At 35.8% G+C, this 27294-nt stretch overlaps 1 protein-coding gene across 1 annotated transcript in view; it reads left to right on the top strand.

Moving 5' to 3' along the window:
• The window catches only part of LOC118856745 (cytochrome b5 reductase 4), a 103281-nt gene that overhangs the window by 5823 nt on the left and 70164 nt on the right, over positions 1–27294 (top strand). Inside the window, exons 3-4 of the mRNA XM_036767209.1 lie at positions 19088–19188; positions 21856–21940. Of these exons, the coding sequence (XP_036623104.1) occupies positions 19088–19188; positions 21856–21940 (186 nt within the window). The remainder of the gene's footprint in view (positions 1–19087; positions 19189–21855; positions 21941–27294) is intronic.

The raw sequence follows: 27294 nt of genomic DNA, 5'->3' as shown, positions 1-27294 counted from the left end.
CCCCTTATACTTGCATAACAGTAGAATTCTATTATAAGAATTAAATTGTGCAACCTTCTTTTTGATATTCCTTGGTATTGCTTGAGTAAATTAATACACACACCTCTAGAAGACAGCAGACTTCCCAAATGGAAAGCATTCTTTTATTTACATGGAAAGGGAACAGAGGGTTTTCTAAGCATTTTAATTTAGTAGGACAGGAAAATTAGGTATCATTCCTCTGCTTATCTGGAACAGCTGGGAACTTCAGGCCTTTGGATCGAAATCTCACAAAGCCCCTGAGCCCTTGGAACGGTTGTGACAAAATCCCTACATTTAAACTGAAGTGCTTTACTCCTGAACTCTTACAGCCTTTTACAGTTTTATTTTTCTTCAACATGGACTTCTTAAACTTTAGTTATCTGTTTTCTCAACCTGAAACGTTGAACCAGCAGTGGTGGTGGCTGTTAGAAATAGGCTGAGGGCCAGACATTCAAGGAAGAAATTGAAAAACCAAAAAAAAAAATAGCATAGACCAGAATTACTCTGCAGGACTGCAATGAATGTTTATGGTGATGATCTTGTTTTATTAGGAAAAAGTTCTATTTTGTACAGTACCCTCAGTTTAAGATCAGGGAAATATATAAAACATTCTGAAAAATTTTGTTCAAAATTGATTAGGACAAAAAAGTTTTGGTACTTGAAGGGGTAAGCTTCATTTATATGGAAATTTCACTCAAGTGCAAAGCACTTAGTAAATAACAACTTATTTTAACCTCCCAACAACCTTGAGAGATCAGTGCTGTTACTATCCCAATTTTTTAGGTAGAGAAACTGAGTCAAACAGTTTAAGTGACTTGCCCAGGACCATATAGCTAGTAAGTGTGAGGCTAGATTTGAACTTAGGTCTTCCTGACCCTAGGTCCAGCTCTGAGCCACCTAGCTGCCAGCTTAACCTTTCTGAGCCTCAGTTTCCTCGTTTGTAAGATGAAGGGATAGGACTGGGTGACCTCCTCGGTCCAAGGTAAGTAACTTTTAATTAAATTGTCAGATTTTCTTTGATCTTTCATTTATGACCATGTTCTTAATTTTGCTTAGGCATTTTTCTTTGATAGCAGCAAGGTAAAGTCTTTTGTGCTGTAAAGAGAAAAGGCTTGTCATTTTGGTGTATTTTAGCATATACTCTACCCAAAACCAAAATAAAATATATGAATGAAGGTAATTTTTATTGTCAAAATTACAATGCTATATTAAAATACTAGAAGTAAATCATTAAAGAGATTGTTTGGTAAGTGGCTGGTGTCCATTTCTTATTTCATTAGATTTCCAGTTCAGGGTCATGTGCAGACTTGATGATTCTCTTTGCCCTCCTAATCCCTGATTTCAGCCCCTTCCCCTTATAGCTCTTGAAACAGTAATAATACCAATACTGCCATTCTTGGAAAGGATATATCAATCATTTGAGTTTCTGTCGTGGTGACTTCCTAGTCCGTAATACCCTTCTCTAGCCACCATTTCCCTATGTGTTGCCTTCCCTTATTAGAATGTTAACTCCTTAAAGTCAGGGACTATCTTTCTTTTTGTATTTATATTCCCAGTCCTATCTTTCTTTTTGTATTTAAATTCCGAGCATAGTGATTGGCACATAATAAGCCTTTACTAAATACTTTTTTCATAAATTCATTTCCTACTTATAGACCTTGGCTCATATTCCTTAATGCTTCCTCTTCCCACATTCCTGCCTTTCCTTATTGAAATCCAAGGCTCAGTTCAAATGCCACTAAATTGGTAGTCCTGGAGATCTAAGATTTCCCTAGTTGTAAGTGATTTCTCTCTCCTTTGAATCTGCCCATTTGGATCATCAGGTTCTTTGTATTCTTTAATTGTTAAGCTCATCAAGGACAAGGAATGTATGTTTGCCTTTGTATCCTTCATGCTTAGCACAGTGCCTAGTACGTAGTAGGTGCTTGTGGGCTGTTCAGGTATCATCCTTATTAGATTATAATACTTAGGTTAAAGACTGCCTGTTGTTTATTTTTTGTATCTCACACAACAACTTGGAAAAGGAACTCATTACATTTTTCTTTTGGAATTATATTGAAATTGAGTCTGAGTACCTTTAAGAAATATTTGAACAAGTATGAGCTGACTTATATTTCATTTTATTTATGAGATAAATAGATAACTTTCTACATCATGTTCAGGTATACAAGTTTGAAAAAAGACTGTTGAGACAGTATCCCCAAATGACTGTTTCTAGGATGAAATGAGAACTTCAGAGTTCAATATTGAGTAGGGTGAAATGAGAATTTCAGAGTCTTTGGGAGTCTAGTTTCTTTTTCTTAGATCACATTGGAAGAAAGCTAAGGGAACAACCTATATAACTCTAATAGTGTTGAATTAGGGACTGACTACTTTTCTTCTCCCTGTGTAGGGCTCTGTGCATTCAAATAAAACTGGCAGAAGACCATGACTAATTTCCTTTAAAACAGTATTGTTCTTTAGTGTATAGAAGAAAGTGATGAGTTAGTCTAATATTAGACTAATTGATTAGTTGAATTGTTCCCTGAATAGCATATGTAAGAATTTGATGAATAATAGTTCCAGAAAAGTTGAGACACCAAGATAGGTAAGATTTATGTTATTATTGGAGATGAGGAAATATCTAGGCATAAGAATTTGTGTATTTTAAAAATTCAGTTTATTTTTTTTTAAATTATATCACTGTTATAAGAGTAAAAGCTTCTACTTTGGTATGGCATATTGGGTGATAATGGGAATGGGAGATGTTGATTTGCTTAAATTCTTATTTAATTAATAGTTAATGGTTCCTCATTGAGCTCTGTCTGTAGAACTCTAAATGATTTACCCATGTGAATCACCATTGATTATGAAAGCCTAGTGAAACCTAACCTCTTTAAAAAAAACCACAAAAGGGTAAATACTCTTCCGCATTTCAGCCTAGATGATATAGACATTACTGTAGTGTGATGTGATCATTAAACATCATTTTTTTAAAATGGGGCAATACTAGTAGTGTTTTATTTGGTCAGGAAACAGGAGCAAAGATTGTATGTGGAAAACTTTGAATTTAGGGTGAACTGCGGCCTAAAATGTCTCAAAAGCAGTAAGTTTTGATAAAAAATAGTTTCAAAAAAGGTTAACTATATTTATAGGCAGATGGTGCTATGTAAAATCCAATATGACAGAGACCCACAGATGGTATTAATGGGTTTCAGGCACAGCGGGAGTGAGAAGTCTCTCAGCATTTAATGCTGGTCGTTATACTTTAGAGATTGATGGAGGCCAAATGAATGTTGTGGTTTGAAATAGATTTATATCCTAGTTTAGAAATTTAATACTTCAAGCAAGATGACATATATAAGATGATTTTTTGTAATCCACATAGCACTATAAGGGTATAAGCTTCTGTTATTAGATGATTATACAGTATTTTGGTAACAAGATACAGTTTCTGGGGCAGCAAGGTGGCACACCAGCCCTGGAGTTAGGGGGAACCTGAGTTCAAATCCGGTCTCAGCCACTTGGCACTTACTAGCTGTGTGACCCTGGGCAAGTCACTTAACCCCAAATGCCTTGCCACAAAAATAAAAGAAGATAGAATTCTCCACTTTTTAAAAAGAATTGATTTTTATTGATACGTTTTGTTTATACTTTGACTATATTTCCCCCTGTATCTTCCCCAACCCCACTTCCCAGAGAATCATCCTTTATAATACAGAATGTTTTTTAAAAAGACAAAGGAGGGGAAAAAATAGCTGACTTTCTCTACAATGTTCCACACCTCTGCAAAGGCGAGGGAAAAAGTGTTTATTATTTGGGGCCAAGTTTGATCATTGTAATTACACAACATTTAGTTTTGATTGTTCTGTGCTTATTCTTTCCATTTACACTGTTTTACTCGTTGTATATATTGTTGTTGGTTTTTTTGTTTTTTTTTCAGCACTGCTTACTGTTTCTAGCCTAAATTCTTTTCTAACACAAACCCAATCCGAGATATATTCAGACAGGTTAATTACCATGTTGACTGTAGTGAGGTGGATTTTTTGGACACAGCAACAACAGAGGCCATTATTAATACATAGAGCAAAGATTCTTAATCTGGAATTTATGAACTTATTTTAAAGTATTTTGATAGCTATTTCAATATTATTCATTTCCTTTTAAATCTTATATATTTTATTTTATGCATTTTAGAGCATGATTCTGATAAGGGGTCCCCAGACTTACTTTGCTTTTGCTTAATTGTGTATATTAAATACCTTGAGATCAAAGCCCATTTCGTTCTTTTATTTTTATCCCCAGCATCTTGGTCAATGTCAAATGTTTGTCGACTTGAATTGACTTCTCATAGTATATTGCAGGGACTAGTAGTGGAATAAAACCTAAAACCTATTTGATCATTATGCAAGATGATAGGTTTAGATAGCAATCAGTTTGAGAAGAAAGTTTACATAGAGTTTTGAAGGGATGTCCAGCAATTTTATTACTTGAGAAAAATAGTTTCTCTTCTTAAATATGGGATAGACTGCTTTTGGAAGTAATTTTGAGGATCTTCTACAGGTGAAATGAGTAAATAGTTTTGTAAGGACAGGCACTCATCATTTAGGACGGGATCTAAACAGCTCTGGAGGCAAGAGATCTTCTGGGTTTTTTAAGCCTTATATGATTAAATATTTGAAAGTGGTTAGAGCCACTAGATTTAAGCCATTGAGGACTCTAAAATCTATAAAATGTGAAAGATCATATTGTAATAGATCAGTACAGTTGAATAAAATAGCTTGGCATCAGTAGAACTTTGTATTTAAGATCATAGGATTTGGAGCTATTAAGGTTCTTAGATCTAAACCAAATCCCTAATTTTACTAATGAAGAAATAGGCCAAGAGTGGTTGTGACTTCCTCAAGCTCATATAGAAAGTGAATTGCAAAGCCAGGACTTCTCATACTACATCTCCTGTTCCTTTGATTCACCCACACTGCCTTACATTATTCTTTTTGCAGAAGCAGTTCTGAAGTTGAGTATCCTAAAATCTTCAGTCTTTACTGCATCTGATTGCAAAGCTCAAAATCTCCCATTAGTCCATCTAATATATATAAAAATATATTATAAAGATAAGTTTCTTAGCTATAAAAGGATTTGAACTTAATAAAGTATGTCTGTCTTCGCCTGAAATCCATTTGAAATGTTTTCTTGATAACTTTGCCAGGATTTGAAGGGTCCCTGCTAATCTATTAGATTAACTGCCCAAGTCTAGAGCAAGTCTATTGAAGATATAGTTAAAGAGGAAGTCACATTATGTGGATATATAGTCAAAGAGGAAGCCACATTATGATATGAGAGAAGTGCTGCATAGACCTTGCAAGGTATCTCAATTGTAGAAATAGTTTCATTTAAACCTTCATATCCTCATCTTTGTACTGTTTTAAGTATGAAGGGTAAATAATATTGAGGGTAAGTGTAGGTTTAAGGGATGGAGGAAAGGAGATGATCTTTTCTATTTTGACCAAAAATAAGGAACAAGATAAACAAGAAGGGCTAATTATTAAATAATGTTGGCTTCTTGGTTAGAGATCCAAGCAAACCTCAAGCATTTATTAAGTACCTTTGTTGCTAGCACTGTGCTAGAGGCTGAGGATATAAAAATCAAATAGTTCCTGTTTTCAAGTGAAATTTTTCCCTAGACTTATACTTTAGATTGTTTTTTTTTTTTTTTTTTTTTGCATTACTAAATGATAAATGAGTTTGACCAGGTATTTTCCTCATGGTTTCAGGAGAATTAGTCCATTAGAGAAGCAGGCTTCCTAATTCAGATTTCCTATTGTTAATGCTTTAATAGAATTATTGCTTTTCTGGTATTTACCTTTCTTAAGGCTAAGATGTTATCTAAAGAGTACTTTTAAGAGAACCAAGTTAAGAAGGCCGTCTCATTGGTTCTGGATCTCTGAAGAGTAATATATAATAGCAATATAATGCATTAAACATTTATTAATCACCTACTATACTTTTTGATATTTTTAACATCAAAAGAGGAAGAGATTATTTGAGAAAAGTTGCTGAAGATAGAATCAACTGGATTTGGTGTCTTAGTGGAGAAACAAGGGAGAAGGAAAAGTCAAATAGAATTTTTAAGTAATGTCTGTCTGTAAGGATAAATGGTTATGCCATAGAAGCCATGAAAAACAGAATTAAGTTTGGGATGGAAAAAGATTTATCGAACTCTTCATACAGTGCAAAGCACTGACTCTATTAAGGGTTAAGTGTACAAATAGTGAATTGAAGAAGTCCCTGCTGTCCAGAAGCTTACCAAAGACAACACAACTAAGACAGTTCAGCTACAGTGCACATGTTACGGTTTGATGGTCCTCAGGGAGCGGTACCAGGACACGTATCAATGCCTGAGGTTTTGAAAGGGATAACTGCAGGGACAGATGTTAAGACTGGGTAGTCTCAGGTTTAGGTTGAGGAGGAAAGTCCAGTTTTAACATATTGAGTTTGAGATGGGGATGGACTATGCAGGTAGCTATGTCTTTTAGGTAGTTGGATGTGAATTCTGGAGCTTGGAAGAGACCTCATGACTGGATATAAAGATTTTGGGAGTCATCTGCCTAGACATAGCAGTTGAGGTCTTGATAGTGAACGAAATTGTCTAGGGGAGAACGTATAGAGAGGAGTGCCCAAGACAGGACTCTGTAGAACATCCTCATTAAAAGCCTAGAAAATTAGGCGGCATCTATATCTATATCTAATATTTCTATACACATATTGATCAGGAAGATTGCATGTTTAGATATCCTTGGTTGATCTTGTCAGAATTCTGAATCAGGAACAAGAGAAGTAAGTTTTTGTTTTATGTATGAGCTTGAGAACAGTACGTTATGATAGATAGAAAGCTGGCCTCAGAGTCTGGAAGTCTGAAGTTCAAGTCCTAGCTCTGTAACCTTAGATGGTAACATAAACTCTTTTTCCTTAGGCAGCTTTACAAGTATAAGTTGTAGAGCATCTGTCTACTTGTGTTGAGGGACTTTCTTTCCCTATTCCTCATTCTACTCAGTTCTCATAGTCTACTATTCCACTCCACTTGAGCTATACACAGAGATGGTTATATGCTTGATGTAACCACAATGTTCTACAGCAAGGCTGTCCAAAATACGGCCTTCAGGCCGCATCCGGCTGCAGTGCGATTTCGTGCGGCCCACCTGTGGGTTTTAATTTTCATGAGCTAAAAAATAAAATAATAATTTGCATGGAATGTGTATTAGATTTTTTAATTCCATCATTAATAAGCTCTTTGATGTTAATTTTCTTTGGTGTTTTTAAGCAGTATTACAGACAGAACATATGGTATAGAATTTTCAATCGATCTGTGGGATGCGTTCTGTCTGTATGATGCAGACTAGTCAGTACACACCTACCTTTATACTGTTGTGTTGTCGATTTGTTGTTTTGTGCTTGCTTTCGCACTTTGCACCTTCACCTGTCATATTGATGATGGGTGTTCCCCCCACTTTCTATTAGTGTACTATATTTTTTATTCTGGGTGTGGCCATCAAATAATTATTTTAATGCAGCCCTAAGATAACCTAAGGTTGGACAGCCCTGTTCTGCAGTGTTGCTATCACTTGATCACTGATAATGTTCCACTTCCTTGTTCCTATACTCTGAAATTTCTTTATTTCATCATAATCTTTTATCATTCCATATTTCCTTTTGTCTTACAAACCACAATCCTGTTCTTTGTTGTCATTGTACCTCTATTCCCTCTATCCCTGAGTTCTTTCTGAGGCCACTGCACTGGCTGCGTTTTCCTCTCTTCCTTATCTTGACCCGTTGGTGAATGAATTCAGCTCTACAGTATCCTTCTCACTTGACTTCTTTGCCCCCCTGTCTGATCAACTTGCCAAGCCCCAACCCTGGATTACTTCTACTACCTGCCTTCTTTACTCCTACTGACGGAGAAAAATCACAAAACTGCTAATTGGGTCCACTACTAATTATTATCTAATCTCAACTGCATCCTAAATGCACCAAGGCAGAGTTCTATTCCTCTCTAATTAATTCACTTCTCCACTCTCCGTAGTAGCTGCTGTGAGCCCTTTTGTGTCTCCTCAGGCCTCCTATAACACTCCTTTCTTCCACCCTTTTGGACAAGGTCCTCAGTGTCATTTTTTACTGAAAAAAATTGAGGCCATCTGGTGGGCACTTACTTTCCTCGTTTCCTCTTCTCCTCATATCATTCAAACACCTTCCCCACTATCTCCCTCTTCACTCTGGTCTAGGATGAATTGGTGGCCCTTTTGTATGGCAGTGCCAGCTCCTTCTCTGGATGCAATTTTGATCCTATCCCCTCCAGCTTCTCTATCAGATTGTCCCCACTATCTCTCTTGATTTCAATCTCTCAATATTTGTTAGTACCTTCCCTGCTGCTTACAAACATGTCCGTGTCTCCCCAGTCCTTTAAAAAATACCAAAAAACCCTTGCTTGATCCTATAATCTTGCTCAATCTTTCTGTCTGGCTTTTGACCCCATCATTCAACTGAAACTTCCCTCTCCAAAGTTACTGATAATCTTAGTATTATTAATTAATTATACTTTTATATTTTATATAAAATTTACATTTGATGTAATAATATTAATTTCCAAGTCTAATGGCCCTTTATCAGTCTGCACTGTTTGACACTATAGATCACTTCCTTCTGTATGCTCTCTTCTCGTTATGTTTTCAGGACTATCTTTTTTCCTTTTCTCCTGACTACTTCTTAATCTTCTTTGCTGCTTTTTCATCCAGGTCATATTCAGTAACTGGGTGTCTCCCAAGACTGACTTGGCCCTCTCTCCTTTTTGCCCTCTGTACTGCTTGGTAATCTCATCAGCCCTCTTTGGTTCAGTTATCTCTAGATGATTTCTGATCTGTATTTCTAGCCGTAGTCTCTCTTTTGAGCTCCAGTCCTGTATCACCAGCTGCTTTTTTGGACATCTTGAATTGGCTGTTCCATAGACCTCTCCCACTTTACATGTTAAAAACAGAACCTACTAATTTTTCCCCAATCTCTTCCCTCTTTTTAACTTCATAGGCTTGTGTGTTACTGTCACAGGTACATCATTCTCTCAGTCCCCCACATGAAACTTCATTCTTGACTTCTCATTCATCTCACATATGCATTCTGGTGTCAAATCTTGTAGTGTCTTCCTTCAGAACATCTTTTGTATATGTCCCTTTCTCTGTACTCATATAGCCATTGCTGTGCTGCAAACTGTCATCACCTCTTGCCCAAATTGTGACAGGAGCCTTCTGGTTGGTCTCCTTGCCGCAGGGCTCTTTCCGCTCCAGTCGATCATCCTTTTTGATAGCAAGGTGATTTTTCTAAAGTGTAGCTTAAGTCTGACCATATTAACCATTGACCCCCCTCCTGCTCTCACTTCTCCTGAACTCCAGTGGATCCCTATTACGTTTAGGATCATATATAAGCTACTCTTTTTAATATTTAAAGTCCTTTATAACCTGTCCCTTTCCTACCTTTAAGGCTTCCTAACACTTTACTCTCCTTCATGAATTCTCCAGTCCAGCATCACTCACTTACTTACTGTTCCTCAAACATGACACCTTTCATCTGTCTTTTCACTAGCTTTCTCCCACCCCTGGAATGTTCTGCTGCCTTCCCTCCCTGCTGCCTTTAGTTCCCCTGACCTTCAACACTCAGCTCAAATCCCATCTATTCCAGGGAGCCTTTCCTGGTGACCCTACCTACTAATGTTTTCTCCCCTCATATATACTCTCTATATATCTTGTATCTACTTAGTTGTTTAAATGTTGTCTCCATTAATAGAACTTAATTTCCTTGAGGGCAAGGACTGTGTTTTTTTGCCTTCTTTGTATCCCCAAACTTAGCACAGTGTCTGGTACTTAATAAGTGCTTAATCAAGTGACTTGACAGGAATTCCCCATACTGAAGAAATCATAGGTCTGATCCTATATGCATAACACACATATGTAGGGTATCCCACAAGTGTTAGTGTAAATTATTAAAGCTTAAACTGCACTAAGACTTTGGGGACATCCTCTATGTATCAGATATGAATCAGATTACTTCTAAGTTAACACTCTGATATTGACTGATATTTTTATGACCAGCCTGACCTTGTCTTGATCAAAGTTGGCTTGCAAGAAGGTTGTATAATAAAGAATCAGAAACCTTGGACATAGAGGGAATTTGTTATTTAAAAGCCAGATCTTTTGTAAAGTCAGTTACAAGTATTTATTAAGTGATTACTATGTGGCCTCTGAGAAATATTAGAAGGTGGAGTTCTTTGCATTTACTTTCTTAACTCTGAGAGAAATTTTAATTCTTAGTAATAATGTACAGAAACACCCTCAGGGGCAGAAAAAAGCACAACTACATACCTTTGTGGGCTCATTGACTCATTGCTATCTTACTAACTCATCTGGACTGAGATGAAACAAAGCATTATCATTCTCTATATTAGGAGAATTCATTTTTGAGCTTCCTTTCTAGCCCAGTTGAGGAGGGGAAGGTCAGCTTGTCAGCCATGTGCAAAGAATAATTATTTTCTATTAAGTGGTGAACGTGAGCTTAGATGTGTGAGTCAGCCTTGGGACCAAGTCATTGGCAGAGAGATTAGAAGAAAATTGCATTAAGGGACTTGGTTAGTATAGTCAGACAATATGAATATCAGCAGATAAGGTTTCTGGGCTGGTGTCCTCAGTAGAGAATTGGACAAAGGGGCAGGCAGAGAAGTTACATTTACATCAGGAAAAAGCTTCTACTGAGGTGAAGAAGATGGTCTTTCTGCTCTGAATTGTCCAAAGCCAGATTCTTCTGCTCCTTGATGAAATATTCAAGAGTTTAAGATCTTCTGTTAGCTGCTGGTGCTCAAGAAACTTTTTTGTGAAACTTCCTATATTTATTCAACATTCATTAAATGCTTTACTTTTTGTGGTACCCTAAGCCCCCTTATGTTCATAGGATCATAGGTTTAGAGCTGGAAAGGGATCTTAAAAATCATCTTGTCCAACTAACTAATCTTACTGATAAAGAAATTGAAGCCCAGAGAGGGTTAATTGATTTGTCCAGGGTGACATGGTAAGCAGCAGAGCCAAGACTTGAACCAATGTCCTGACTTTGTCCGATGCTTTTTCCACTACTGCATAAGTGGGCCAATTTAGAGCAAGGAGTAATAGATAATAGAACAAGTGCTGTACTGGTACTCACAAAGGATTAAACAACTTAAGACATAGGCCTCTGTAAAGGCCACTGACAAGAATTACACAGGATGAGGAGCAGTTTGGTGATAATACTGCTGCTTCCTGTTCCTCATTTAAAGTAATTTTTAAAAGAAAAAAGCAAATAAATGAATTTGTAACAACAAAATATAACAACAAAGATTAGTTAAAAATAGGTCAAAAAGGTTACAGTAAAGAATCAAAGACCTTTAGTGAAAAGCTGCCAACAGGCATATTGGTGCTGGTTAAATGAGAAGATGAAACTTTTTTTTTTTTAAGAAAGTGGTGTTGCTTGCTGTTCTCCTTTGGTTTGTGTCTCAGACATTGTCTATCTGTGGAGAAGAGGAACCTGTGTTTCGTCAGGGTCAGATTAATTCCCCTTTTGGGAGGAGGTGTGGCATCTTCCCTTATCATATGTAAAACTAGTAGAAAGCAGTGATAACTGGCACTTTTATATAGTGCCCCAAAAGTCCTAGTGCAGTTTAGAGCTTTAATAGCCTAAAGCTGCTCTAAGACTTATGAAACACCCTTTAAGATTTGGAAAGTGCCCAACTCACTGAAATCCTGAGATAGGTCATATGTTCCAGCAGCTAGGTAGTGTAGTGGATAGAATGTTTATTTTGGAACCAAGAATACCTAATTTTATATCCTGACTTTAATACTTTGTAGCTGTGACTTTGGACAAGTCACTTAACTCTCATTGTAAATTCGGAGATAATAGCACGTGCTTCACAGGGTTGCTATAAGGATCAAATGATGTGATATACGTAAAGTTCTTTGCAAACCTTAAAAGTGCTTGTATGTTAGCTATTATATTATTTCATTTTAGAGATGAGGAAACTGAACCTTAGAGACAGACTCATTTTCACATAATAAGTTTTGGAAGTAAAGTTCAAACTCGTGTCTTCTGATTCAAAGTCTAGAACTTTGTACTGTATCTTTCTTAAAGTACAATCAAGTAAATAGTCTTTTCATTAGTTACAAAATGTACACAATCAAAACAATTATAGTCAAACTTTAAAAATAACCTCTAGAGTTGCTTGCAGAGTGCTTGGCATATAGTAAACACTGAAATGAATATATCAGATGGAATTGACTTACTCACATCTCCTGTAGATCTTTACTAGATAGTGCTTTGTTACTTATGTTAATTTGTACTTTAAAATACTAGTGAAACTGCATTTATTTTAAAAACGTTCTGTAATTCAGACATTTTGTTAATTTAATTTATTTCTCTTATTCCCTAGTTAATTCAGAGTAGTAAAATTTGAATGCATATTTTATTTGAGTCCAGAGAGTCTAATTCTTTAAAATATTATGTAATTCCTTTGCTGAACACAAGATGGCAAAATTGTCACATTACTTGCAATGTCCACAGTTTGAATTAACTATAATAAACCATGTAAAAAGTTTTATACCATTTTGCTCTTATCTTTACATCAGATAAAATTTATGTCAGATAAAGGACAAGTATAGTCCTTTGAAATATGTCACACGCATGCCAGTCAGTTTATTAGAGTTATTTAATTTTTGGCCAAACTTATTTAGCCAGGGTCATAAGGATTCTAATGGGGGAAGACAACACACAAAAAAGATAGCTGAAAAGGAATAAGAACAAAATACCTGTGATAGGGGAAGGTAGAAAAGTAGTTTAGAGTCAACAGTCTATCTAGGTTAAAGGTAAGCATGGCTGGGGGGCAGCTAGATGGCACAGTGAGTACAGCACTGGCCCTGGAGTCAGGAGGACCTGAGTTCAAATGCAGCCTCAGACACGTGACACACTTACTAGCTGTGTGACTTTGGGCAAGTCACTTAACCCCAAATGCCATGCTTTCCTCCCTCCAAAAAAAAGGGTAAGCATGGTTAGCCTAGATGCTTCCTCATTTCTCTTTCATGGTTCTTATTTCCTGTCTCACCACTCAAAGTCTTCCTTTCCAAAAGGTGTGTGGATATGTTAAGATTATATGAAATTATTAGATAGGTACAATTACAGAGATAACTATTTAATCCTCTGATTATCAATATCAAGTGCGTCCTAAAACAGGGAGACATAATACTTGCTAAAAGTGCTTGCTTCTTGTGGAGGACCTCCAGCTCCAAGTCCAGTTGTAAGAAGGATTCCCAATAAAGCTCCAGCTACTAGCTCCTGCTTGATGTGTGACATTGTGTTGATTGAATAAAGTGCCTAAACTGTGTGTCTCGTAAGCCAGAATTTGACCTATCTATAGAAGGAAAACTAAGAAGGTAAAGAATGTTCGTCATCTAGACTGTGATAGTCGGATGGATGGTCTATTGACTTACTTATTCAAAGCATCAATCTTTGACAGGCACTGCTGTTTGACAAGGAAACAGGCCTACAGTTGAACAGGAGGAAGAACATGGGCTAGAGTGCATTTGGAACAGCTCCACAAATACAGGCACCTTCACTGATTAAAGTTTTTCCTTGAAACAAAAACCCATGTTTTTAACATGAGAATTTTTTCTGATGGAGGGGTAGTTACTGCCTATGATACATGCTAGCTGTATTACCATGGGTAAGTCACTCAACATCTTAGTAATCCCTGATAGCTCTCTAAGACTGCAAGTTACAGATAAATTGCTAATCCTCAATGGTAGGATATGCCAGTCTGGAAATTTCTTACACCATTGAAGTCAGATTTGGATGAAAAGAAACCAGAAAATTCTGCTGATGATATGGCTATGGACCATGGAACAACACAGTGTCCAAAAGACTAAAATTGTGGCTAACCCAAAAGGCAATGGAGAGATGCATGACATATCACTAGTGACAGATTGTGCACACGAGGTTGTGTAAAAAAGATTAGTATCCAATCTGTATCCAAGACATGAAACTGCACAAGCTTGAACGCAGTGATACCACAGCTAGATATACATACCCTAAAGAAATCAAAGATGTAGAGAAAGGACCCATATGTAGAAAAATATTTATAGTAGCACTTTTTATTTTTGTGAATAACTGGAAACTAGGGGGTGCCCATCAGTTGGGTAATGGCTGAACGCATTTTGGTCTGTGAATATAATAGAGTGTTATTGTGCTATGAGAAATTAATTCATAGAAACTTGGGAAAATTTTTATGAACTAACAAAGGGGTGAAGTAAGCAGAGGCAGAAGATTTTATAAAATGACTACCACAATGTAAGGAAAAAAACCTCGAAAGACTTAACTGACTAATAATGACAAAGGATACTTCTTCTTCAAGTAGGAGATAGACTAGATATGCAGAATAAGACAGATTTTCAGACATGACCATTGGTTTCATTTGATTATGTTAGGTTGTTACAAGGGAAGGAGTGTGTGTGTGTGTGTGTGTGTGTGTGTGTGTGTGTGTGTGTGTGTGAGTAAAAGAGACAGAGAAAAGAAGCTAGTGATAATGGTATACACCAAAAAGAAGAAAAGAGTATCAATAAAACATTTGAGGAAAATGAACAAGAAGACATTAGAAGGGGGTTCAGAGGGCAACAGACAAGTGAGATAGCTTTGGAACTAGCATGCAGAATTGAATATACACTTTTAAAAATAAGCTGTATATACAAATGAGCCATATTTGCAGTTTCATAAACAGTCCTCTTTTTTTCTTGTTCTATGTTGCGTGGAAATATTTATGTTTGTCCATTTTAGTCAAGTTCAGAATAACAAAACAGTTTTTAAAAAGTATAGTCCAAGAGATATATTGCTGAAAAGGATGTGGACTGAACTTGTAGTGAGTGAGGGCTAACAGATGGATAGGTCTTTTGATTTATTGGATTGGTCTTTTTGTAGACTTACCTTTTTTCCTAAATTTTCACATAGGTTTTTAGATCCCTATGTAATTGGTTATAGTACTTTAAAAAAAACAGTCATTTATTTTTCTCTTCACTTTGAATTTGCTTTTTAAAAGTTTTTATCTTGGTAACTGTTGTCCCCTCTCTAAAAAGCAAAACAAAGAAGCATCAAATTAGCTAATATATCAGCCTTGCTTTTGTTTTTATTTAAAATGACCTCTTTTGAGTTTGCTTGGGATTATTAATTTGCTTCTCTACTTTTTAAAATTGGCTGCTTATTTTATTAATACTCTCTGTTTTTTCATCTGTAAATATTAATGCACAAGTAACATTTGCCTTTAAGGACTGCTGTAGTTTCAGCTGTGAATTTTTGATACATTCTGTCACTGTCATTCTCTTAAATATAATTTTTATTGTTGTTTTAAGTTAGGCTCCAAACTGATCATATTAAGGATGTAATATCTAATCTCCATTTAGATTTTCATCTTTTGTTCATATTTTTATTTTTTATTTTATTGAGTTACTTTTTTAAAATCAAATTTTAGTCTATAATGAATGTATGTAGGACTTCTTTCCTATCATTGTAGATGTCCCACATATTTCCCAAATAAGACTGGTCTATAATGTGGCCATTCACTAGTCTCCACAGGCCTATCAAATCCAATGTTTTCAACATTTTGATCATGTCTGTAATTTCTTTCTTGTTTATCTTTATGATATATTTGTGAAGTTGCAGAAGAAGCATGTTATCTCTCCTATAGTCTTAGTTTCCTTATCTGTAAGATATGTATAATAATAATAGCGCTTACCCCACAGGATTTTGATAAGGATTAGTTGAAATAATATCTGTAAAATGTTTTCAACCTTAAAGCCCTATATAAATGCTGTTGTCATTGTCATTGTCATCATTATTATCATTTATCAGTAGTAGGGGTTTTTTTTTGGCATTCCAATTAGCATTCCTAAGTACTTACTGTGTCATTTGATACATAGGTACAGCATTAATATTATTTCCATATCTGTGGTTTCTTTAAAAATAATGTAGGTTCCCTTTGTGTATGTATTTTGAAGGCACTTATTTTATTTTTTTTACCCTAGCCTTATCTTAAATCATTACTACACGTCTTGTTTTGGAAACAGCTCGCCATATTAAGCTGTATGAGTCGTTATCCTTTAGATGTATTCCCTGTAGATGGCATGTTGTTGTCGTTCTATTTTCTAATCCAATTAGCAACTCTATTCTTTTTTATGAATGGTTTCAGTCCATTTCTGTTTAAAAATTATAATAGTTAATTTTTGTTTTCTTTCCATCATACCCTATTATCAACAAATTATTTGATGGTAACAGTCTCATCTTAACTTCTTTGCATTCACAGGGACATAATCCTTTTCCTCCTCCTCTCATCCCAAACAGAAATCTTGAGATTATATTTTCACTGATATAATCTTTTTTTTTTTTTTTTACACTTTCTTGTGTGGTGTAGGTAAGAGTGTTATTTTAGACTTACGGTCTCACCTCAGTCTCTTTACTTCTTCTATTGGTAATATTTAAAGAAATAATTTTTTCCTTCTCTGCCCTTCCCTTTCAGTCTTCCTATAATTCCTAGTCCTTCATTTTCCTTAAGTCCTACAAAGTAGGACTTAAGAAGCAATAGCCTTTTATAATAGCAATAGCTTGTAGACAGAGTCATCACTTCTGATTTTTTGCTATAACAGGTTGCTTATCTCGTTAAGGATTGGCTGTGAGGTCAGAAACCTTGACCATTTCAGCTTTTTTTTTTTTTCTGAAAGGATGAAATCTCAGGTAACATTGAAAAACTAGCATTTCTCATGAAGGGAAAATAAAAATGAGCAATCATAGCTTGAAACATAAATGGATTAAATTCACTTTTAAAAGCAAATAGAGTTGTAAAATGGATTAGTAAACAGATTCAATAATATGTCATCTACAGGAAATACACCTAAAACTGTAAGTGGCAAAGCAGGTGCCATCTACTTTAGACGAGAAAATTCTTTGCTTGGAGCTCATTAAACTGCTGATGTCACAGATCCAATTTTTAAAGAATCAATACTTCAGTGATCTGCGGTTTTTCTCCATGTGGGTATTTTCTCTGCTGAAGAAGACATAATCCATGACTTACTTGACAATTTTTAAGGGTAACTGTGCTTGAAAAATTCACTTACCTTCATCCAGACTTCTGATAAGTCTTTCTGAACTTAGGTAGGCAAAAGGCCTATGGACTAGCACCAGACTCGTGCTTGAATTTGAAGCCTCTTCAGTTTGTCACCATCTGCTAAGAGCACATACTCTTTTGTAGTTTTTGCTTTAATTATGATCACTTCCATTCTGCCATGAGGCATTGGAGTTGGAGTTTTATTAAGGAACTGTTTTAGAATATGACTAATTGAGCAAAGTAGAGTCATGTTAAACATACTATTTTTTCTTTTTAAAAATGTGTTCTTCATACCTTTTGTTTTCAATATACCATACCAGCGAGCCTTCCCTTATACCAAGTAAAACTGCTTAGCAAAATCATGCAGTGTAGCTATCATGTTTGGCAGTGGATACAGCCCTGCACGCCAGCAGCATGGGTTAGGGTTAGCAGATATGGCTAGGGATCCAGAGTTCCCTATTGCTTCTCAACTCAAAGAGAGAAATGCTTTTTTTTTAAACCTCTTTTTCAGGTCCAAGTTTGCTTGTGATGATTATGTAGCAAAGAGCTAGTTTTTTTCCCTTCTCTACATTCAACAAACATTCATTAAATGCTTATACCAGACTGTAGATACCCAATTAGTTCCTATCCTTAGGGAGCCCACGACTCATTGAGGAGAAACAGTATGAAAATAGATAATCAAATTTTGTGGAATTTATCCTGAAAGCAAGAGGTGGCAGTGCCAGGTAGAATTATAGGATGGTGGTTAGGATGGTGGCTCTTATTTAGTGCTGCTGATGTGCTCAAGGACTTTGTTCCTCTCTTAGAGCAGAGGCTCATTGTCGTATTGGTAGATAGCTCATTTTTTCTCTTGCACTATTGGTATACCTTGTAAGGCCAATCAAATCAATCATTTAATTATATTAACTAATTAAATTTATTAATTAATAAAAATTAAGGATCTGCTTTTGTGCTAGGCTATTATGTTAGGCTCTGGGAATATGTGTACAAAGAATCAAACAATCACTTCTCACAAGGAGCTTCTGATGGGGAAGAAAATAAACATATAAATACATATGTACTGAATAAAGAGAATTAATATAAAGACCTGAGACAGGAGAACCAGTTAGGAAGCTAGTACAGTAATCTAGGCAAGAAATTACAAGGAACTGAAACAAAGTGTGGGTAAAGAGAAGAGTTTGGATTTAAGAGACATTGTGGAAGTGGAAACTTTGAGATTGACAACTGATTGGATATATGGAGTAAGGGAGAATGAAGAGTCAAGGATAATGCCAAGGTTACAGACCTGGGAGACTGCAAGGATGGGGGTTGGTGCTTTGGCTAGAAAAGGGAAATTTGGAAAAGGAGAGGGTTTGGAGAGAAAGTTAACGAGTTCAGTTTTGGCCATGTTGAGTTTATATCCAATTCGAAATGTCCAATAGAAATTGGTGATATGGTACTACATTTCAGGGGAGATACTGGGACTAGATATATAGTTAAGGGAGTCATCTACATAGAGGTGACAGTTAAACTTGTGGAAGCTTTGAAGTCACTGAATGAGAGTCTAAAGAGAAGAAAAGAGGGCTTAGGACAGAATCTTGTATCTGTAGTGTTGCTATAAACTTAAGAGAGAGAGTTTAGTTCTTGTTAAATAGCCTTTTGTAGTCCAGTAAGATGGCAGATGATGAAGAGTGAATAGTAGTACAATTATATTGCTAGTTCCTTTGTTTTTAAAATATTGGAGTCAGTACATTTATTAGAAAATAAAAATAGGTGTTTTTCATCATACCTTCTTGAAGTTATCAAGATTATAAATTCTGCGTTTTTATAAATAGGCCTTTCAAAGTACCTTATTTTATTAACTTTTAAAGCAGTTGATTTATGATATTTCTCTTTGTGTTAATGCAGGACTTGTTTATAATGTCAGTCCATATATGGAATATCACCCAGGTGGGGAGGATGAACTGATGCGAGCAGCAGGCTCAGATGGTACAGACCTTTTTGATCAGGTAAGATGCTAAAAATAATGGAATATCGTGATTGAAGAGGACTTTTAAATTTGGAGTCAGTGAGGCTGGATGCCTACTAGAAAATTAAAAAGTATTTTTGAGAGAAATGGAATTCAGTTTGCATACCTCAAAAAATAATTAAAATATCTTTTTGTAAACTATTTCTACCAAACCACGTAGAGAGCAGAGAAAAACCTTGGGAGAGACTTATGCATTGAAAAATAAATCAGACTATTTTAAGATCTTGAGGTTAGTTAATGTCAGCATGATGAAATGGCTTTTTGAAACATAATGATTCCCTGTGATACCTTCTAGCAGCAAATCCTATGGTCCGTTTCTTGAAAAAAATATATATTATGGAAAGCTGCTTTCATTACACTTGGTTTGCACGTAGTCTTGTAATAGTAGTGATTTATCTTTGTTACAGTGCTTTCTTGTTATCAGGAGAGATAGCTGAGTTGATTTTTTAAAGGCCATTTCAAATTTGTCTTTTTTTGTTTAAGTTTAGTTTATCTGTTTTTCCTCCATTATTTTCTTTTGTTATTATAATTAGGATTTATTTTTTGCTTGTTCCTTTGGGGCCAGTCAACCAAATATAACTGGCTTTTAGCTAAATTATACCTAATTACTGTTTTGGTAGTGGTTAATCTTTAATGACGTCTTGCTGACTTTGGCCATTTTTTAGAAAAAAACATTTAAATTTAGAGAGAGAAATCTATTTGTGGGTTTAGAATTTTGTGGTTTTACCCTCTTTTGTTTTTTAGTTTATCATATATTTAGATAACTGAGACTATTTTTCATTTAGAAATTCATTACAGCTAGAGGATGTTGTTCATTGACTAGCTGGCAGGACCCCTTTTGATCTCCGACAAATTCTGGGACTGGGAATTATTAATATCCTTCTCGGACTGGAGAGAAACCACAGCTGTGCATTAATCTTGATACCATTCTCTTGAGAGAAACTCTTATGGGCTTATTAGGAATGTTTCCAGGTGGCATTTGACTTGTTGATAGCTAGGGATGCAAACCGAGTAGGAGGCTTTGGGAAACATTGCTGAGAACTTGAAAGATTTGTATGTATGGCTTACTTTGTTTCTATAGCTATCTTTTGAGCCCCTTGCTGTACACTTTCAGGCATGTGGCTCATACTTTCAATAGGCATAATGCTGCGAAATGATCCAAAAATGCCAGAGCACAACGAAAGAATCTTACACCCTAATATTATAAGATGTTTGTTTCTTTGAACCCTACTAGATAGATGAAGCTGTTGTTTTGCAGGAGCCACTAAAATTGCTATTACAGTTACCATCTTTAGCAATTCAAACCACATTTTCATTTGCCGGACTGTTGCATTCTACTTGACTAACAAGGCTATTGAGATTTAAATTATTCATCAGTTTTATTCACCATAGGAGTAAATAACTATGTTCTTATACCTGTATGAAGCTCTTTGCTTCTTTAGAGCACTTTGGACTTAACAATGATACTCAGTTTGTGCTGTTGGTAGCCGAAAGGTAGGTTGCCAGGCAACCATCTTTAAGAGAACTAGAGGCCAGTTCATAGGGAGAAACAAAACTTAAAGAAGAGGTCACCTTAATATGCTGGTTAGGTAGCCCAGAAGAGAATTTTGAGAGCATGGTAAATTAACTGTTGTAACACAGTCATTTATTTAAATGTTGCATAAAGATGAATAACTGCTTTGTAGTTATCTATGCTGCAGATCTACAAATCTGCTTGTTTATTTTTTTAATTTTCTTATTATAATGCTACCTTAGTACCGTTCTCAGCAACTTTATTGTTTTATGAAATGATGCTCTTGAACCCCTAATTTTCATATTATAATTATGAACTTTTAATTTTATCTTACCAAAGATGTTTATCAGGATGTTTAAATTAATAAATGAACATCAGATATATATGTGCTGATTAGAATTTTCATGGAGAATAGTCCTTGAGAAAACTAGGGAACAGGTATCTTGTTAAGTTTCATAAATTTTCATCTTTCTTTAGTAAAAGTAAGCCTTTAATTGATTAATCAGTTCTATTAAAAAGCTTTACATTAATCCTTGGAAATAGTTTTCTTAGATTTCCTGTTTTGTTGGTAAAATCTATATGCATATCAAATTTGTTTCCCATTCTGGATTGTGAGGGTTCATTTAGGGAGCATTGTGAAGTGCCTGATTTTTTAAAAAAATCTATGATTTAAAAAGCTAAGTTGATACACTTGGCTGTTTTAAAATTTTCAATATACATAAAAATATTATTTCAAAGACAGTGCTATCCTAGAAAAATATTGCTCTCAAGTGAAAATCTTTTTTTCTCTTTCTCCATCCCTCATCTCCCCATTCATTTTCTTTTTTGTTTTTTTTTTGTTTTTTGGAGAGGGGAAGGTAGGGCAATTGGGGTTAAGTGACTTGCCCAAGGTCACACAGCTAGTAAGTGTGTCAAGTTTCTAAGGCTCGATTTGAACTCAGGTGCTCCTGACTCTAGGGCTGGTGCTCTACTCACTATGCCACCTAGCTGCCCCCCTTTCATTTTATTTGATAGAATCAGCATTTAAATTATTTGGTGGAAATTTGTAGTTGGTTGGACATACTAGATGGTGCTCTCATTTAAAATGAGATCTTATAACTATGATTTGTTTGTACTGATTCTCTCCTTTTTCAGGTGCATCGTTGGGTCAATTATGAATCCATGTTGAAAGAATGTCTTGTTGGAAGAATGGCTGTCAAGCCTGTTGCTATTGCTAAAGGTATGTTGTATTAGACATACTTTGATGTTTTAGAATTGAAGTGCCACACAGAAAATCTTTATTTTGCTTTTACTTTTGCTACTACAGTAACAGTTGTATCTTTTTTTTTTCTTACTTTTACTAACTTTGGGTAAAAGCCACTTGAATGTTTCTCTTAAGCTCTTTGTATTTTTATATTTTGACCTCTTCCAGAGGGAAAGCTCATTGTTGAGATTTGTGATGTTAGTATATAGAAGCAAGATCCATTATACTTCTATATTGACTGCACTGTTTTTAGTGTTTGCTTTTATACTCACAACCAACAAATGCATACTGTTTATGTTTAGTATGCTAGATGGTGTGAGTACATATGTATGTGTATATGTACATATACATATACATACATACATGCACACATACACACATAGTTCTTTGAGGTATTGAGATATATGGAACTCAAAGTTCTTTCTTTAGATTTCTACGTGGTTCTGCTACCTTTGTACTCCCTTCCTTTCTGCTACTACCAAAATGCATTCCCAGGATGGAGGCTAGCAACATAAGAAAAATGTCTTGTTTGCAGAGACTTTTTCTGGGTCTGTACCCTTTTCTGAGGTAGAAGCTTGAGAGGAGTGAACCCTGATTTCCTTGGGAATTGCAAGTTTTCTCTCCTACTGTCTTTTAAATATTGTTGTTGTTTACTCCATAAATGTTCCACTCCAGTGCATCATTGTGTGGATTGGTTTCCAGTTGCCTCCAGGATAAAATACAAACTTCTGAGCCTGATTTCAACCCACCTTTCTAGTCTTTGTTTGATATCATTCCCCTTTACAAATCCAATCAAAATGACTATTTTGTGTTCATGAAGAAATCAAGATAGTAAGTACCTTATAGCAGTTATTTCAGTTACATGATAAGGATGAAACATAAACATTATGTAGTATCCAATTGGAATGTAATGATGAAGTGTGCTCATTATGGCTTATTGGAAAGATAATTGGATGCAGTCAGGATGCAATCACTGAAATTCTATGCTTATCAGATACTTGAGTGAGAAAAGGCTGGAAGGGATATTGATATAGTGGCTAACAGAATGAGCATCTAAAAAGATCTAAGGGGAAGTCATAATGGGTAAAATCTTACAAATAGTGACAAATGTAAAGTACTATATTTGAATTTAAATTGTAGAATTATAGAGTGGAGACAGTGTGGCTAGAAAGCAGTTCATGAGAAAAAGAGACTGACTGCAAGCTCAAGATAAGTCAAAAAATTGATTGTATTATTAAGCTTCAATAATAGAAGTATACTAGACTAGTTCTTCCTTGGTCAGCCTTATCTACAATCTTGTGAAGAAAAGGGGCTTAAACTCTTTTTACTTGGGTTGAAGTTGTGGAAGCAGATTTTGAATCAACATAAGAAAGAACTTCCTGACAAAGAAACCTGTTCAAAAGTAGAATGGACTGACCCTGGCGCCTCTGCAGGAGAATTTGCAAGTCCTGTGATAGTGATAAAATTATAGGCCTGCTTAAGAAAGGCTAAACTTTCAGCATCTTTTCTGGCTCTATAAGTATATAGATAGATAACTAGATGTTTATAAACATACTGATGAAATCACAGTTGCGAGATGCAACACAGGCAAACACACACACACACACACACACTCACTCACTCACTCACTCACTCTGTCTATTTTTCTTTCTCTCTCTGTCTCTGTCCGCCTTCAGTTGTCTGGGATTAAGTGATGGATTAAAGTGATTTTTTCCAGGTTCGCATACTTAGTGTATTTCAGAGGTGGGAACAGGATCCCGTGTGAGGCTGGCTGTCTCCAGTTTGCCGTGCTTCCTCTCTAAGATCTAGACCATTGCCTTTATTTACCCTGATTGGCTCTCATGCTTAGAATGCTCCCTCCCTTGCACCTCCACTTCTTAGGGTCCAAAGCCGCCTCTGGCATTGGCTCTTTAGGAGGTCTTTCGCGGGTGCTGTCTGCTCTAAAGTTACTCTGTATCTATGCTGTATGTGTCTTATATATATATACCTGTGTATGTACATGAGGGTGAGAAATGTCTTTTGCTTATGTTTGTAACCCCAGCACTTAGCATGGTGCCTGGTCCATAGTAGATGCTTAATAAATCTTGATTGATTGATTGATCGAGTGATCTCTCCCTTATTAGGATGTAAGCTCTTTGAAGGCAAGGACTTTTTCACTTTTTATTTTTATCTCCATTGTTCAGCATTGTATCTGACATAATGAAAGATTTAACAAATGCTTATTGATTAACTGAAAACTTCGTGGTTATACCAATTACAGAAGTAATCCAGGATAATTTAGAAAGCTAATAAAAGATTCATTTCTAGTAGTACTTTTCTTTAAAAAAAAAGTTTCAGCCATTTGGATATTCATCAACTTTTGCCAGTCACATAAATATACAGCTAAAAACAAGAAATGATTATCACATAATATGATTTTTTTCCAAAAACAAATTGCTTGGAATGGTTTTTCAGTTTATGTGACCTTTTTAGATAGGAACAAAATGCTTTGCATGAGAAATGTGACTTACAGACATAGTGGGTATATTATGCACTGAAAGTAGATATAATCTTGTGCTGTTCTGTAGTTGTTGGTTACTGTTAAATAAAAGCAGATGATCACAGTTGCAGCAGTGAAGACAGATGAACCAGGCTAGATGAGGGTAACCAAGCTGATACTGCAGTAGTCATGCAACCAACTGGAATGACTGCATTTTTATTTAGTGGTTGACAAATAAGGGTTGCTTTGAGGCTTAATAGAGTCTTTTTTTTGACACTTTTCCTGAACTACCAAGAGCAATCCTTTTTTATATTAACTTGTAAGAGTTTTTGTTTAAGTATAACAATAGTTGTAATTTGTAATTTGTTTCTGCCCTTCTCCTTTGAGTTCCTATAACAGTTAAACTAGGTCATGGGAACTTTAAGTTTATAAATGCCAAGACCAAGCTGATCTGCCCTCCTCTCTATCAGGAGTTGGTCCTCCTTCTGACTTCAGCACTCCCTCTAGTCTCCCATGATTGAACACCTTGTTGTTCTTTTTAATTTTCTTTTTAATCTTCTTTAATTTTTTTTGTCTCAAATATCCATTAAGTTCCCAAGAATCATTGACTCTTCCTAGATAAAATTTCTCATAACTGCTCTCTTTTTTGAATTTTTACCCTGGTACAAAGCTTCTTGAAATTTTTCCATTCCAGACACCTTTTTGCATTTTGGCAGCATTCGTTGGTGTTGTGTGGCCTGAGAGCATGTGCAGTGCAAAATATGCATGCTTTGTTTTCAGAACCAAGGCTGCAGTGAAGTTGTGAGATGCAACATAGGCAAACATTGCCAGAAACACCTCGTATTCATTATGCATGTGATTTCGAATTAATTTTTGATTGTTGCACATTCAGAAACCTTTTAGTGTTGCCAGATTTTTCGTGACCCCATCTGGGGTCACAACCCATTGTTTAAAAAGCACCCTGTATAAGCCCCCCAGTAATGATCTAGTCAAGTCTCTCTTTAGTTGAGTTTGATACTCTTAAGTTGCATAGAAGGTGCCAGTCTGGATTGGTAAAGGGAGTTTCCCCATCTAGGAGTTTCTTTGCCAATGAAATCACAGATCCAGTCCCCATCCCTAACTTATGTGTGGATCAGTTGCCCCTTCTCTCAAGTAGAAGGCAGTTTTTGTACTCCCAATTGTGAATTGGTGGGAATTGGTTGAGAGTTGCACTAGATGGAGAGTCACAGGCAGGTTGTAATCTGACAGTGACAACGTGGATATTACAAATCCATTAACTGATGAAGAGTTCTTGAGCAGATTCCTCACTTTCTCTGGCCCTCTGTTTCTCCATCTGTCAAATGAGTGAGTTGGCTAAGACTACCACTCTGTTTCTTCCAGCTATAAGTCATGACCCTATGACCTTCTCCCCCCGAATAGTGTCAATAGAGCATAGTCCAACTCCTTTGCCTGACATTCAAGATCCTTTACCATTTGAACTCTTCTTGTTTTCCATCCTGACCTCATACTGCTCCCTTCTGTATACTTTCTACTCCAGCAAAACTGGGTCATATCCCCTTCATTCTGTTGTTCACTACCCTCTTTACATTCTTCATAGAAAATCTTTTTTGCTATAGCACTCTTCCCTCCATGTATTATTATCTGTTGATTAGAGCCCAGTTTCCTTGTTAGTAATGTCCTTTCACTTGTTATGCCTAAGATAGCATTTTGCTTGCTTCTTATGTACTTAACATAATGCGTTATTAAATACTATCATTATTTGTATATGTGCTATCCATTGCCTCCCTCCCACTAGACTGTAAACCCCAAGAGAGCAGGGAACATGGCTTATTTAAACTTTCTCTTTCATTAAGCATTTTGCACAGTACTTTCTGCAAAACAGTTATTTAATAAATATTTATTGAATTAAAATGCTGCAGTTTGATTAATGAGTCAATCTGCTCTTTTGAATGTGAATCAATAATAATAGATCATATGTATATAATGCTTTAAGGTACTAATCATGATTTATAGTCTATAGGTGGCAGTGGTAAATCACCAATTTCTACTTTTTTATTTATTAATTTATTTAGTTTTAGTTTTAGTTTACAACATTCAATTCCTTAAGTTTTTGAGTTTCAGATTTTCTCCTCTTCCGTTTCCTCTTGCCTCCCCACCCAAAACGACATGCAATCCGATATAGGCTTTACGTACACCTTCACACTAAACATATTTTAACAAAAGTCAAGTTGCATAGGAGAACTACAACCAATGGAATGAACCACGAGAAAGAAGAAACAAAACAGAAACAAAAACAAAAAAAGAGAGAGAGAGCTAATAGTTTGCTTCAAATCAGCATTCAGACTCTGTAATTCTTTCTCTGGATATGAATCACTTTTTCCATCATGAGTCTTTTGGAGTTGTCTTAGAACCTTGTATTGCTGAGAAGAGCCAAGTCTATCAAAGTTGGTCATCAGAGATACCATGTGTCTGTAATTGTGTACAATGTTCTCCTGGTTCTTCTCCCTTCACTCATCATCAGATCATATAAGACTCTCCAGGTTCTTTATCTCCTCATCATTTCTTATAGCACAGTAGTATTCCATTACATTCATATACCACAACTTGTTTAACCATTCCCCAATTGATGGGCATCCCCTTGATTTCCAATTCTTTGCCACCACAAAAAGAGCTACTATATATATATTTTTATACATATGGGTCCTTTTCCCACTTTTATGATGTCTTTGGGATACAGCCCTAGATGTGGTTTTGTTCAGTCAAAGGGTATGCACATTTTTTGTAGTCCTTTGGGTAAAGTTCCAAATTGCTGTCCAGAATGGTTGGATTAGGTCACAACTCCAGCAACATT

This window comes from Trichosurus vulpecula, chromosome 7, assembly GCF_011100635.1.
Source record: "Trichosurus vulpecula isolate mTriVul1 chromosome 7, mTriVul1.pri, whole genome shotgun sequence".
NCBI lineage: Eukaryota > Metazoa > Chordata > Mammalia > Diprotodontia > Phalangeridae > Trichosurus > Trichosurus vulpecula.
The sequence above is the reverse complement of the archived record's forward strand: the minus strand, read 5'-3'. Positions and strand labels throughout refer to the sequence as shown.